Source organism: Apostichopus japonicus, chromosome 16, assembly GCF_037975245.1.
Source record: "Apostichopus japonicus isolate 1M-3 chromosome 16, ASM3797524v1, whole genome shotgun sequence".
Taxonomy (NCBI): domain Eukaryota; kingdom Metazoa; phylum Echinodermata; class Holothuroidea; order Aspidochirotida; family Stichopodidae; genus Apostichopus; species Apostichopus japonicus.
In genome coordinates this window covers 37,442,795-37,457,101 of record NC_092576.1, presented here as the reverse complement: position 1 = coordinate 37,457,101, position 14,307 = coordinate 37,442,795, and the positions used below count along the sequence as shown (strand labels likewise).

General features: G+C 36.7%; 2 protein-coding genes across 3 annotated transcripts in view; both read right to left on the bottom strand.

Annotated features, from left to right (window-relative positions):
- LOC139982299 (uncharacterized) overlaps positions 1-14,307 on the bottom strand; it is a 97,349-nt gene that overhangs the window by 30,520 nt on the left and 52,522 nt on the right. The window lies entirely within an intron of this gene.
- LOC139982861 (uncharacterized) lies at positions 5,515-7,495 on the bottom strand. Its single transcript, XM_071995994.1, has 5 exons — positions 7,368-7,495; positions 6,658-6,803; positions 6,257-6,443; positions 5,804-5,921; positions 5,515-5,654 (listed from the first exon to the last, which is right to left on the bottom strand). The coding sequence occupies exons 1-5, from the start codon at positions 7,465-7,467 to the stop codon at positions 5,552-5,554; spliced, it is 654 nt and encodes a 217-aa protein (XP_071852095.1). The 5' UTR covers positions 7,468-7,495; the 3' UTR covers positions 5,515-5,551.

Sequence of the window (14,307 nt, the reverse complement as noted above, 5' to 3'; positions counted from 1 at the left end):
CTCATGATTATTGTGTTATTAAGGTTGAAAATGGCGGGGTTGTGGAGTTACATCATGAGGAATGGACTAAAGGGTGTTGTTAACCAAGTCCCGACTAAACAAAATCTTCCTTACCCAATCTCTCGTTAGTAGTGGGAGTTTTCCCCCTTACATAATGTTTCTCTTTGCGCTCACTACTACTCTGAATGACACATGTTGAATACGTGTGATCAAGCTAAGCGATAATGGCGGGATTAGCTGTTGGAGCGACCTTTACAGTTTTATTAGTCTCGGGGTCTATATATACAAATTTAAGTTCATATTTACATTTTGATATTTATATCAGTAATATATTACTAGGTAAACACATTTAGGTGAGTTAGACACGTACTATAAGCAGTACACTGAAACTAAGCGATGAATATGCTAAAGTTTAGTGCGCATATAGGTAGCATATATTGTAAGGTTATGTGTGTTGACAAATTGCAAACACTATAAATTTCACAAACATTTACTCCACCTGAACATTCTAAACACTAGATTAACATTATTCCTAAGAACATTTTACATAACGTAGGCATTTTAATAACGTTTACTTAAGGAAAGCTTCTAAGTTATCCTTCATTTTTTGGGAGGGAGAGAGGGGGAAGGGGCTGTGAGGTTGGGTGTAGTAACTTGGCATGAACATCTGAGAGGTGCTCCACATCGGACTAGATTCACATCAACTTCTGCTTACCAGTAGCATTACATACTTCAATTGGATAGGGGAAAGATAGGCAGCTTATCTTACCATGTCCCAGTAATCACAAACTAAGATCATGAGCACAACCGGGATTTGGTGTTAAACCCGGATCTATTGGGCTGTTGCATTCACTTTTGAGAACTTTTGTTGTTTTCAGTAGAAAAAAAAAACTTGATGTAGTGTGGTTCAGTATTTATAGGTTATTACCCATTACTACTTGTGTGTTTGAAAATGTTATTATTTTATAATCATAAATTGTTGCCAGATTTAGTAAGCGCATAAAAAAGTTACAAATTATCAATCTTTATGAAGAGCTGGACGTCGCCTGTTGATACTCTCATATATGGTAAACAGGTTAACAACTCTCTACATATCAGTGTTTCTCTCATAATTCAAATACAGCCAAAATTGATAATCTTAAAGGACATTGGCCTATATGGTGTTTTCACATTGTGCGTTATAGATTTAAATAAGAATCGATACAATGGGTCGATCTTTTTTAAATCTTGTGTAATGACATATAAGTAAGTATAAAAGTGTCCCAGAGTTGTCAATATTGCTGTCTTAACCAAACAAATTAACAACACAATCGGAAAGAAAGCAAACTCATGGTCTGGGAAAAAAGTGGGGTGTGAGCAAGTGCCCTTCTTTCAAGCTGTAATCTCGCCATTTATAATGAGCATGGTATATACACAATGATGTCAAGACTGGAACCAAATATAATTGCATCCGATTTTCAGTCATGGTTAGTGGTTTTACTCTGAAGATGGTATGCATTAATGATTCAGCTGAACGTTTGTTTATCTGTTGCAAAATGTATAAATATTTCTATTTATGCTTACTAAATGGAGGCATTAATAGTGCTGAGGTTTCTTACCCAGGGTATGTTGTGTATCGCCAGGACAGGAGGGATACTCATAATGGTATTGGTGGTGGAGTTTTACTGTATGCTAGGGATGATATTGTAAGTGTTGAGAACTCTCAGTTGCAATGTTCTTTCGTCAATTCTGTCTGGTGCGATTTGTACTCGGACAACTCAAAGAGGTCCAGTAGTGCTATTAAACATTGTGGTTTATTACCGGTCTCCTAACAGCGGTGGAGAGATTAGACATGGGGTTTATCTTTTATTCTAAGTATTAAAACAACCATCCAGTGACTTAAATGTACATATTATTTACTTTATTTGTTGGATCTTTAATGAAGGTAACAGATGAAAAACCTCTAGTTAAGTTGTGAGTAGCTGTGGATGTAACATAACACGTAGGGAAACACATAACAAACCACTTGCCCATTTTAAAAAATAAATCATATATGTTTCCCTTCAAATATGAATCATGACATTTTCAGATTCGATAACAGAAGTTATAAAGAAAATGTACGATAACGAGATTTGAATAATTGTAATATTATATAATTAAAGTAAAGGGTACTTTTAAAGTAATTGACACGATAATTTTCACCATTCTCCAAACTATATCACAAACAGCTAATCAATATTACATACTATGTATTTGTTAACAAAATCATATATAACATCGCAACTGAAAACCGGGCCGAACCTTAGACGTTACCCTCTCAAATTCATTCTAAAGGGGACGGATCAGCCAGCGTTTCGAACAAAAGCCAACAAAACTATCAGTAAGTATCATCTACATTTCCTTTTAAAAATATGCCCCACCCCGCACTGACAATGGTGCTTCTGGTAAACTACCCAATAACAATCATAATGCAAACTAGCTGAGATTCTTGTTGCTTTCACAAATAGATGCACAGCAGCTTTTCTACACAAAACCTTTGTATTCTTCAACTTTTTATAGGTAAAACTAATTAACCTTGAGATTGGAAAGAAAAGCTGAAGAATAATTATTCAGTAAAACATCACTTCTCTCACAATTCTCCCTCACATATCTTCCCTCCAGTCTATCAGACATACATGGGTATACCTATACAATGACCATAATGATATTCAACCTTGAATGTATAAAATGATCTGATTCCCGTAGACAAGATTAGGAATCAAGTAGGATTGGGTTTACTTGGGGTAAAAGTTCGAAATCGTCCAGAGTAGGTAACTTCGTAACATCATTAGATGCATACTGATATGTTATTTGTATAATATACGTCTACTCTGAGGAAGAACTGTGTGCTGAAGAATCTGTCAAAAATATGCTTTCTCTTCCCGTGCAAACTCAATAGCGACATTAGCAGTAGTATATTTATTTGTTATTCATATTGTCAACTTTAGTATTGGTCATCTTAAATACATGCAACCCAAGTGAACCAATATTACATTACAATTAAGCCAATAGACAGTGTACAAGCAGTATCAGTCGTGAGTCTTTTCAGTCAAGATATTTGTACTTATAATTACATTCAATACTTTTAACAATAGTTTTACATATTTGTTAAAGATAAAGTCACATTTATTTTACAGTCCTATTCCTTACAACTGAACGCAATGCTTCCTTCTTCTATTCTCCATTGTAATAATCATGTTGAAGCAAAGATGTAATAGCAGGTAAAACGATTAGAAAGACTTGTTGTGTAATACTTCCTCGCATAAAGAGTTCGTTTCTGGAATATTTCATAACAACTTTAGAAAAATGCCATTCTAGGTTGGTGATTCGTTATGCTCTAATCACAGTATATACAGAACACTTTAATAAAAACTAACTTGACTCTGTCATACAGCAATAGAGACAAGTAACAATTTATCAACCATTTTGTTATAACTCAATGTGTATCATAAAAAAAATGCTGAGAAACATTGTAGTCAGAACTAGTATTTTGCTAAATCACTGTTGATCAATAGTGAGATGGTGATATTAGAAGTCTCTTTTAGATGGCCCAATCCATTGATAAACATGAGCAAACGATCACTACTAAATTAAATAATTTAGAAGGCAATTGGCTTTACATGACCTCCTTCCAATGGACCTCGAGAGACTGAAAAATAGGCCTTTCGACATAAACAAACTAGCTTAAAATTTAACTACAAGCAGAATCTTCTCCAGCAAAACTTTTAAAAAAATGTTACCTTTAGAAACATAACTGTTCACTCCAGCCACTAAAGACATCGATTATGCACCACTTATTTGTCTAACAATTTACCAACACAACAATATGATCAATCTTTACACTTTAAATTACAAAGAATTTATCAAGTTTGATTTCTTGCAGCATTTAAAATATATCATTACTGAAAGTCCGTACAGATGGAATATAACCTCAAATATGTATGCTTTGTATAACCTAACGTTTCTTCATCATAATCCTCCTAAGTCAGAGTACACAATACAACAGAAGATTTACACACAATATAAGACATGTTAAAGACAGTAGCCATTTATCAATGCATCCTCTTCCAGCAAACATGTGAGTTAACACAACAAGTGTTCATATAAATCAATCTTTGACACTACTCTAAGGGGTCTCTACGATACGTTGAATGCCACAATATTTAGTACTGTTTAATATAGAGCAGAAGTTGCTGCCTCTTCCTCAAGAACTGTGATCAATTCTCAGTCACTCTTGTCTGCTTCATTGAAATCCTAGTGAGCAGAAAATATGGAAAATGTGTTAAAATGAAGATGGATTATAAAGCTCTTTAAAGATGAAGAACTTCTACAGAATAATTACACTTACATTGTGTACTTTACAACCGATCATATCCATGCATTGGATACGGTGAAAGGCTAAATACATACAGGGGTACATTGATCATATTTGTACTGACAGACTAAGATGTTATGTCATCCAGGGAAGGGTTCTAAGGGTTCTAAAGGATTCTAATGGGTTATAAGGGAAGGGTTCTAAACATTTGGGAGGATTTTGTGGTTAATGGAGGATGCAAAGATGAAAATGTTGCTACGTTTTATAACTTTTGATACAATGTAGAACTTTTGCTCATTCAGTTTGGATTTCATTTGTAAAATTATAGAACTAATGAGTAGCAACTTCTTTGTCCTGTTATCTGTGGTTATCCATAAGACTGTTTGATATTCATAAGAATTATATCAGTATCTCATATTTCTTTAATACGGAAATAGTACATGAGCAAGTTATAAAACTGTTCCTTTTTAAATTACTTTCACTTGTTCAACATTAAGCTGGAATTTAATAACACAACATAAATATGTTTCATGACAACCATTACAACAGGAACAATAATATTATGCCCAGATTTTATATCTCTGTAATAATAGAAATTTTCTAATCACTGGGTTTAACTTACCATGTGTAGACTTCGAGGTCCGATACTACACTGAAAAGAATCATCCCTGCTGTCTTCATCCATACTAGATTCCATACTAGATACCTTAGAAGGTGTACCAACAGGGGACCCAGAAGGGGTCCCTCTAGGGGTGCTCTTAGGTGACCTCAACAGACTTGCATTTGGGCTACCACCAAACCTGAGTGCTCTGCTGAAAATAAACACAGGAATGTTGGCTGATACTTTTTGTGAATAGTAAATATTTTATATCATCATTCTTCTTCAATTGTCAACCTATTACTTTCTTTTTACTTAGGCTCTATTTCATGTATTTCTCTTTTTCGTATAAGTATGTCTAAACTTTTTACTGAGAGTTATAAGCATGCAACAGATCACATTCATGAGGATCATTTAGCACCTCTGAGGCGATACTCTGCCAGCGAACTGGAACTTTTTGTCAATGACAGAACAGTAAAAATAAGTTTGCCAGAATTTAATATTAGTTTGGGCTTCCATAGCATTTCAATGTAATATTAAACTACAGACAAAACAAACAAACAACATTATGATTTTTTTCAGTGAGATGGGTTAACAAAGCGGTCACCAACATGGTGATATTACCTCTGCGGTGATAAGCGAGCAATAGGGGAGGAACTCCTCGGAATTGGTTTACCACCTCTTGGTCCAGATTTAGGAGTCATTGGTAAAGGGAACCGAAACCTATTCAACAAAGAAAATCAAAGAGTTACCTAATAAAATAAATATCCTCATCAATATAAGTATGATTCAAAATACCATGCAAGGGTCTTCACAATCTGAACAACCAAATTTTAAAATTCTGTAAGATTTCAGAACAATAAAAATCTTACCGGGCTTTAGATAGCAGAATTGATGAACCTTTCGGGGCATCTTCCTCACTGGAGAAGGAACTGTTGCTAAGGGGAACGCCAAATGAACTGTGAGATTGGTCACTCTCGAAACATTCATCTACATAAAAGCCAGAATAAGGAAAAACAATGTTTGAACAAATTCTGGGATGAACACTTCTACAATACTGTCATTCCTAAAATGCACTCTTTAAATGATAGTATTCCTTTTTCACATCATGTTGTACACACTCTCTCAACTTACCCTGCAAGAGCACTCAAATGCTACTAGTAAAAATTTTGCTGGATCTTGAGTTCTTATGTGTGTTCTCTACAACCATTTCTACATATTCTCTCCATTTCCAAACCTTGCACCTCTCCCTTTTTCCTCCTACCTATCCCCTCATCCTTTTAGAAAATATAAAATGGAAAATTAAGCAAACACAAGTTTCTCACCATCGGAGAAACTAAGATCCCAATCTGAAGGTCTTCTAATTTGTCTCTCTGTTTTTATAACTTTCTGTTCCATAGCAGAGGTTTGGAACAACTTTCTCTTCAGCGAAAACAGAGGACTGAAGATCCGATAAAATATGGCCAGAAAGAAACTCCACAGAACTAAGAGGATGTGAAAACATTTGTTTTTCTGTAAATGAGAAAGGGAAATAAAAAGCATTACAGATTAAAATGTTCAGCTTCTTTAGCAGCACCAAGGGATGATTAATCTTTGATCGTTATTTATTGTTACAGACACAGTATTCTAGATGATGTCATCAGCAATTTAAGCTGCATCTCGTGGTTCAACGGTCCAATCATATTCATAATTTCTACTGATTTAAATGATCTTTGCTGGTACTCACCAACTGCTGTAAAAAGAGCTCACGCCATCTTGATGTGAGCACTCGCTGGATTTTGGGGATCGTGCTGAGTTGGGCCAGGGTAGGACGTTGGGTGTAATCACGAAGGAGCATAGCAACAACGAAGCTTTTCAACTCTAGAGACACATCTGACAAATGATATAGACAACTGCAAGTCAACATCTGAAAAAATGATCTAGATGCCAGAGTTTTCCATTTTATAGCAAGGAGCTTTAGAAGGCTTACCACATCAAGATTAAGAGCAATTATGAGAATATTCAAAATTTTTATTATTCTATTATTCAAATTTCCCAAAGTTCACAACTTTGTCTTACACATTTTAAAATGTGTTTTCAGGAAAACCAATATTGAAGAGAGAGCAAAGAGCAGAGACAGACAAATTCCAGTAAGCATCCCATGAGATACAAATGCCTTCATACAATCTAGGAATTAATTGCTGCATGTTAACATTTTACCTTATACTGTATAATATAGCAAAGGAGACCTAGCCTAACGACCTAGCACAGTGTGAAAAATACAGTAGCTGCAAATAGCCGTACAGTGCTTGGAAGAGAATGCTCCTGTCAACCAGTAGGAGTAAGAAGTGTCATAGGGAGACTACAGACCGGAATCCAGTGGCTACTGTAGGTACATAGCTCTGAGCTTGACATAACCCTGGGTACAGTAGGTGTCATGGTGTGGGATTAACTTACCTCTGGCTAGATGCCAAGGTATTTCACCATTTCTGAGTTGATGCCATCCATCTCCATGTTGCGGAATCACTAAATCTGTTGCTAGCTCCAAGATAGTCATCCCTAAACTGTTATGGTTTTAAAAGAGAACAAAGACCATCAATGTTGATAAATAGAAAAATTTTCACTAGAAATTTAGATAGTTTAGTTGAGTTTATTTGAGTTTAGTACAAAAGAAGGATCATGAGGGACACTTAAGTCCCCATCAAGGACCCCATAGGAGAGACCAAAAAAATGCAGACACAAACACTCAGACCTTATTACCATGCTTGAAAGTGCCTGTCCAAAGCATTCTTAAACCCATTCACACTACTGGAAAGTACAACTTACTCAGGCAAATCATTCCTATATTCACAACCCTATTAGAAAAAAGTTATGCTGAATACTAATCCTACTTTGTGGCTTTTGGAGTTTAGGGCAATGACCTCTGGTACATGCACTATTAGCAAACATGAAAAAGTCAGTGAAGGATAAACTGTCAAAACCATACACAATCTTGAAAACCTGAATCAAGTCACCAAGTAACTTCCTAATCTCCAGTGTAGTGAGATTCAACAGTTGTAACCGCATATAATGATAAGGAACACCTTTTAAGGAACAAATCATCCTAGTATCCCTCCTGTGGACCTTTTTGAGTACTTCTTTATCCTAGCAAAATATAGGTTCCAAGCATGCACAGCATACTCCAGATGAGTCCTAACCAACTGCTTATAGCCTAACAACTATTTCCTCTTTCATAAACTGAAGTTCCTCTTGATCATACCTAAAACCCTATTACCTCTTTAACAGCTTCAAGACAATGTTTAGAAGGTTGCAGAGATGAGTCAATGTAGATACAGTACCTGGGTCTTTTTCAAAAAGACCTCCTGTAACTCCTCACCATTAAGATTGTAGATATACTTTAGGTTACTGCTACCAAAATGCATCACCTTGCATTTATCAATATTAACAAGCATTTGCCATTCCTGAGACCAGTAACAAACCTTATTAAAAATCCGTTTGAAGTTTCTCCGAATCGCTTTTGGAAGAAACCTCAAAATACAGTTTGGTGTCATCAGCAAACTTCTTAGCTGTACACAAAATATCTCCATCAATGTCACTTATATAGGCAACAAACAACAAGGGACCCAAAACAAACCCTTGTGGTACCCCACTAGTAACTTCCTGCCAAGAAGAAGCACAGCCTTTTATGACCACCCTGTTTCCTATTACCAAGCCTTTCTCGATCCAAGACAGTAAATTCCCATTGACACCCAAACTCTTCGACCTAAGTAAAGACATTGGTGGGGAACTTTATCAAAGCCCTTCTGGAAATCCAGGAACACAATATCTACAGATGTCTATGGCAAGCCAAGTGCTCAATAAATCGAAAAACATGGATTTACGGTCGAAAAACCATGTTTATCGACCGATAAACCATGTTTTTCAATAAAAAAAAACATGTTTATTGACCGATAAACATGGATTTTTGGTTGATAAACACGGGTTATTTGCTTAAATCCATGTTTATTGCATATAAAACATGGATTATTGCTGATAAACATGGTTTTTCTGCAATAAATATGTTTTTTTAGTCGAAAAGCAAGGTTTATCGGCCACAAGCTGTGTTTTCAAGAGATACACATGGTTTTTCGAGCGATAAACATGGTTTATTGCCGATAAACTATGTTAATGTCGAAAAACATGGTTTATCGCCGATAACCATGTTTATCGCGTAAAAACATAGCTACGGTCCCGCACAATCCGCACATGGACAAGTGAGGAATAATAATCGGCTATAGTTGGGGTCTATACAGAAGACCATTAAAGTCATAGGAAATAGCCATAGAGCATAACAGGAACTCCTTTTTACTCTATGAAATAGCCTAACTGCATAATATAGAGGCTTAAAATAGTCCAATGGCTAAGCGAAGTCAAACCTACCGTTGCAAATTCCACAGTAAGCTGGAAAGTCTGTGTATGAAATTGTCAACAGAGGGTTGGGAATTTGATACTCTCTCCTCTATATTCGATAAAGGCACCAACGCAGAATCCGAATCCAGTTTAGGACCATTCCTTCCCCCCTGAAAATCATGAATACTATCCATATCTTTCCTTCTTAAAACTCAGTAACTGACACAACATAGTTGTTCAAAAGATCTGCAAGATCCTGACTATCAGTAACTATATCATCTGCCTGTGGTCGCCTAAGAAAAACAACTGCATCTTTTCTTTCTGCTTTGACCTGACATTTATAAGAAAAGAAGGCCTTTGGGTTGTCCTTAATATTTAAGGCAATGTTATTTACTAAATGCTTTTTCCTTGCTAACAGAATTTACATCCTTGCAAACAACATCAAAAGCTAGTATATCGTGATCACTAGTTCCTAGTTTTCCTAGATCCGTCAAATCAACAACATTGCTTGGATCAGAACTCAAGACAAGATCCAGAAAGTTATCCCCCTAGTAGACAAATTAACATGCTGATGTAAAAAGTAATCTTGCACAACATCTAGAAAGTTATTACCCTTCCTACTACTGGAACTATCTTTCTAATTAATGTCAGGAAAATTAAAGTCGCCTATCATAACAACATCTCCTTTAACAGCTTTTCTAATTGAATCAAACAGCAAGACATCGTTATCATCGCTGCTGTTAGGAGAACGGTAAACAACACCAATAGTAATAACATCACTCGACCTCTTGGTGTTGTTTGTGGACAACTTGCGCCAGACAAAATTTACAAAAGAACCTTGCAACTGAGACTTCTCAACATTTACAACATCATCCCTAACATACAGAAAACTCCACCACCAATCCCATTATTAGTATCCCTTCTGTCCTGAAGATACACAACATACCCCAGGTATGAAACCTCAGCACTATCAATGTCCTCCCTTTACCAAGATTCTGTGATACCAAACATCAGGTTTCAGATCCTCAAGAAGAACAGTAAACTCAGCAAAATATTTACGAATACTTCTAGCATTGGTAAAGCCAATCTTCAGCTTATCCCTGAAACTATGTACCTTAGTATGCCTCCTGATCATGTTAGAACTATGACTATCACTTTTCTTGCTTTCAAAATACCTATAAGCACCTCCATTAGAAACATAATCCTTATCAAAATTTATGCCTGCACCCATCACCCCCCCCCCCCAATCAAGTTTAAACATGGCTGTTCAACAGAGTAATTCACCATTCTACCAAACAATGAGGCCCCAGTATTACCTAATTACAACCCATCCCTGGCAACCAAATCTCTTTCACCCTGGAAACATAACCACATGTGAAAGAAATGTGAAGCCGAAGTCAGAACACAGACTACGCAAGAAACCAGTCAAAGTTACCAACTTATGTGACTGAACCTTGTTGTCAAATCTTGGCAATAGACTACAGATGTTTTGGAACAAGAAGTTCTTGGCTTGTCATTCTACTCAGCCAAATAAGACACATTGAACTCTGTCTCATTTCAACCATCCTTGAACCCCTCCTTGCCAGCAATAATTTGTATGAATTTGAATACTATTTGCTCTTTGCATTAAATACAAAAATGGCTGTAACAACTGAGCCAATAAGCAATTGACCTTTCCTCATATTAAGCATGAAAATGTTTTCATACATTATTTGTCATCATAAACTCACCTGAAGACATCAGCAGCCCTGCTGTACTTCCCTTCTAGTAATTCTGGGGCAAGGTATTTGGCATCCCCCTCACGAGCATTGATCAGCTCTCCCTGTAAACAGTGAGCGTGAAAGTGAAAATTCAGGGTGGTAACGGAACTAGTGTTGGATGGAGTACTTTGGTTTATTGAATCACAATGCTTCGAAAGCCAACAAAAGCTCATTTCAAACTCTATCCACGTGATGTTTGTGTATGCACATTCAAGCTTGTTTAATGCTGCGTGTGTGCTAAGAGAATTAGGAGGCAGGTTTGTAATTGAGGCACCCATTCTTGCTACGGGGACTGCCGTTTAACATCCTGTGCATGGACGAGAGCGAACTTTCATCATGTGACGACTATCTTAAACACTGATTGCGATGAAGGCAACCCATTCACTGTGACTACAGTATAGCCATGGTATACACAGTTGTCTGGTAACTCCTAGTTTCCTATTTTGTAAGCTAGAAATAACAAATCAACAGAAGAATCCTCTCAACAACAGAGGCAATTGTGAATAGGTCAAGTTATCTGTTCTAGTTTTGTTGTTTTTCGTCTTTGCGAGGTTATGAAACGAGAACCTAGGGGTTGTGGCATGGACACCCTTACCCCTACAATATGTAAACCTTACATATTGACTCAAATAGCGATTTATTCCTTTTTTTTCCTAATATTTTGAACTGTCGCTTGACGTGACTAACATGACCTATCTTCCATATTTTTCACCACTACTTATTATGAAATTAAATAGGTTGCCACTGGGAAAGATGGATTTCATGGTTTAAATCAGCAATATACCTTGCAATTTGGTACCCATTTTGTACAATTACCATATGTTAACGATTGTGTCACCGATTTGCTAACTTGCAATATGGTTGACTACACGGTTGATATACTGATGGCAAATGCTGCTATTTCATTCAGTACGATTTATTTGTGATATTGCCAAGTTGAACACTCACCACCATATATTACACAGAGACGATGTGATGTGTGGTGTTGTGATGTCATGTCATGCAAGGTGATGGATGGGGTGAGATGTGATGGGATGTGTTCTGACGTGGAATGGGTTGTGATGTGATGTGATGCAAAGTAATGAGACATGATGGATAACATGGGTGTGATGGGATTGGATGCAATATGAATGTATGAGATATGATGTCCTGATCTCCACGTTGAATACCAGATGATGACATTGTATGTAACGTCATGTGATGTCGGGTGGTGGAAAAAAAAAAACTTACAAATTCCACACTGACTGTCAACCCAAAGTCTCCCAGCTTACAGAGGCTATCCATTCCAATGAATATATTGTCCGGTTTAACATTTAGATGAAAGTGATTGTTGTGATGTCAGTCCCTAAGTAATGATTAAATGATAAAATATGTCATAAGAATTGAATAGAAAACAATTGTTAATGAATATTTTGGGACTAGATATATTAACATTCCTAATAAACATTACATATACGGATACAAAGTTACAATGTACCTGAAATATTCCCTCATTGCCTCCGCTCCCCTTTCAGCTGCTGTCAACATGTGAATCAGATATGCATGCTGTTAAAGAGGTTATGAAATGGAAAGAAAAAAATCTTTATCATCGTATTTTGTACACTCGTAGCTTTTCCAATGATATCCAATTTGTGTCAAACGAAGCTTGCATCCTCAAGAAATACACGTCGGAAAATTCGAGGGTAATAACAACTTTCTAAAAATTGTTGTATTTACGGTAATGCGGCTTGACGTCAGTCGAGGAACTCAGCTCACTTCCGAGACGCTGTGTTTACATTCTTAAACGTCTGAGAACACACAACATTACACTGATGCACTGATGCATTACACTGATGATTTATCTCGTAACTGTTAAATATGCTGAGCCGATATGTGGTTGCAGGTTGCTCCACAACAAATAAAGACGGATTTCTACTGCAAGCTTTTCCAAAAGATGACAGAAATCGAAGAATTTTAACGCTACTCGTTCAAAACACTACACATAAACAACGTTACGAGTGCCTGTAGGCCTATACTGTTGCCAAATTACTTGTTATGACCATAGCCTAGGCCTCCTTGATGCAGCAAATGACTATTTTGTTGTGGTTACCTAATATTTTGCACAAAACTTGAAGCCAGTTGGTGAACAATCAATACTAAATCTGCAAGTTTTCTTTTGTGGTAAAGCTGGCGTTGTGTTGTGATTTTACGAAACAGTTGGATGCTACAACTACACGGGCTTGCCTCTTATACAACGTCTATTAGTTAGGTCTAGAGCCCATGTTACCACTACTAGTACTATAGTGTTGCACTGTGCAGAATGTCACATTTTCCTTGCACTGTAAGTTACAAAACTCTAGAAGCTTCGCTACGAAGTTAAGTAGCAGAATCAAGGACATTCGAGATAATTAAAATCATATAATGGTCTTAATAACAGTGGTTTTGTTTATGCTCAATCGATTAGTTTCGGTTCAGGGTAGTCCAGCCGTTTGCTTGGGGACTTCGATCGGCAGCGACGCGTCTCGGCCATCGGGATCGTTTTGCAATTCTTCTGCAATGGGCTCAATTGATAGGGAAAAACACCGATATCTTCATCACCCTCGAAAACTATTTCCTCCTCTTCTTCCTCAAGAAATACTTCTCGTCAAAGATTACGAATGTCATGAGAGGTGAAGTCCTATTTCCTCGTAATCGGAAGATTCTGGAGAAGACATTTTCAATTGATGAGAAGAGTGTTGTGGTTACATGTAGTAAACTGTATAACGCCGTATCGGTAAACAGCTGGGAGTCGGCTTTGGCTGAAATGGTTCATTTGATGACGTCATATGAACTGCGGTGAGCAGCTTTGATTTTTTTACGAGTGGAAGCTCGAGAGGTCTCTAGGGAATACTTTGACAGCAAAGTTCTGGCGTTTGAAGCCGTATTTACGGAAAGTTGTTCATGAGTGATGTTGTAGTAATGTATATATATACCATTCCAAGAAATGAACATTTTTCATTTCATAACCTAACACATTACATATCTTCATATGCATAATTAAACGTTTCGTATAGAGTAAGAGAAAACAATGTTATTTGACCTTTGTATGACCTACCGGGTTTGCATATGCGAAAAATTTACCCACTTAAGTGGCATAAGAATATGCTGCTGAATATGTAATAGTCAAATCAAACAACACGTTTCCTTTTTCGAACCGTGTAAAAGGAAAACAAGGTTATATAAAAAAAAATAGGTCGCCTTTTATTTAGTTTGTCTTTTTGAAGGGTGTG

Bases quoted from the DNA above. Each gene is read 5' to 3' on its own strand.
- LOC139982861 (XM_071995994.1), bottom strand. From the start codon at position 7,467: ATGACTATCTTGGAGCTAGCAACAGATTTAGTGATTCCGCAACATGGA. The intron at 6,444-6,657 runs GTGAGTACCAGC...TCTCATTTACAG, and splicing joins AGCTCTTTTTACAGCAGTTG to AAAAACAAATGTTTTCACAT. The intron at 5,655-5,803 runs GTAAGATTTTTA...TTTGTTGAATAG, and splicing joins ATTCTGCTATCTAAAGCCCG to GTTTCGGTTCCCTTTACCAA.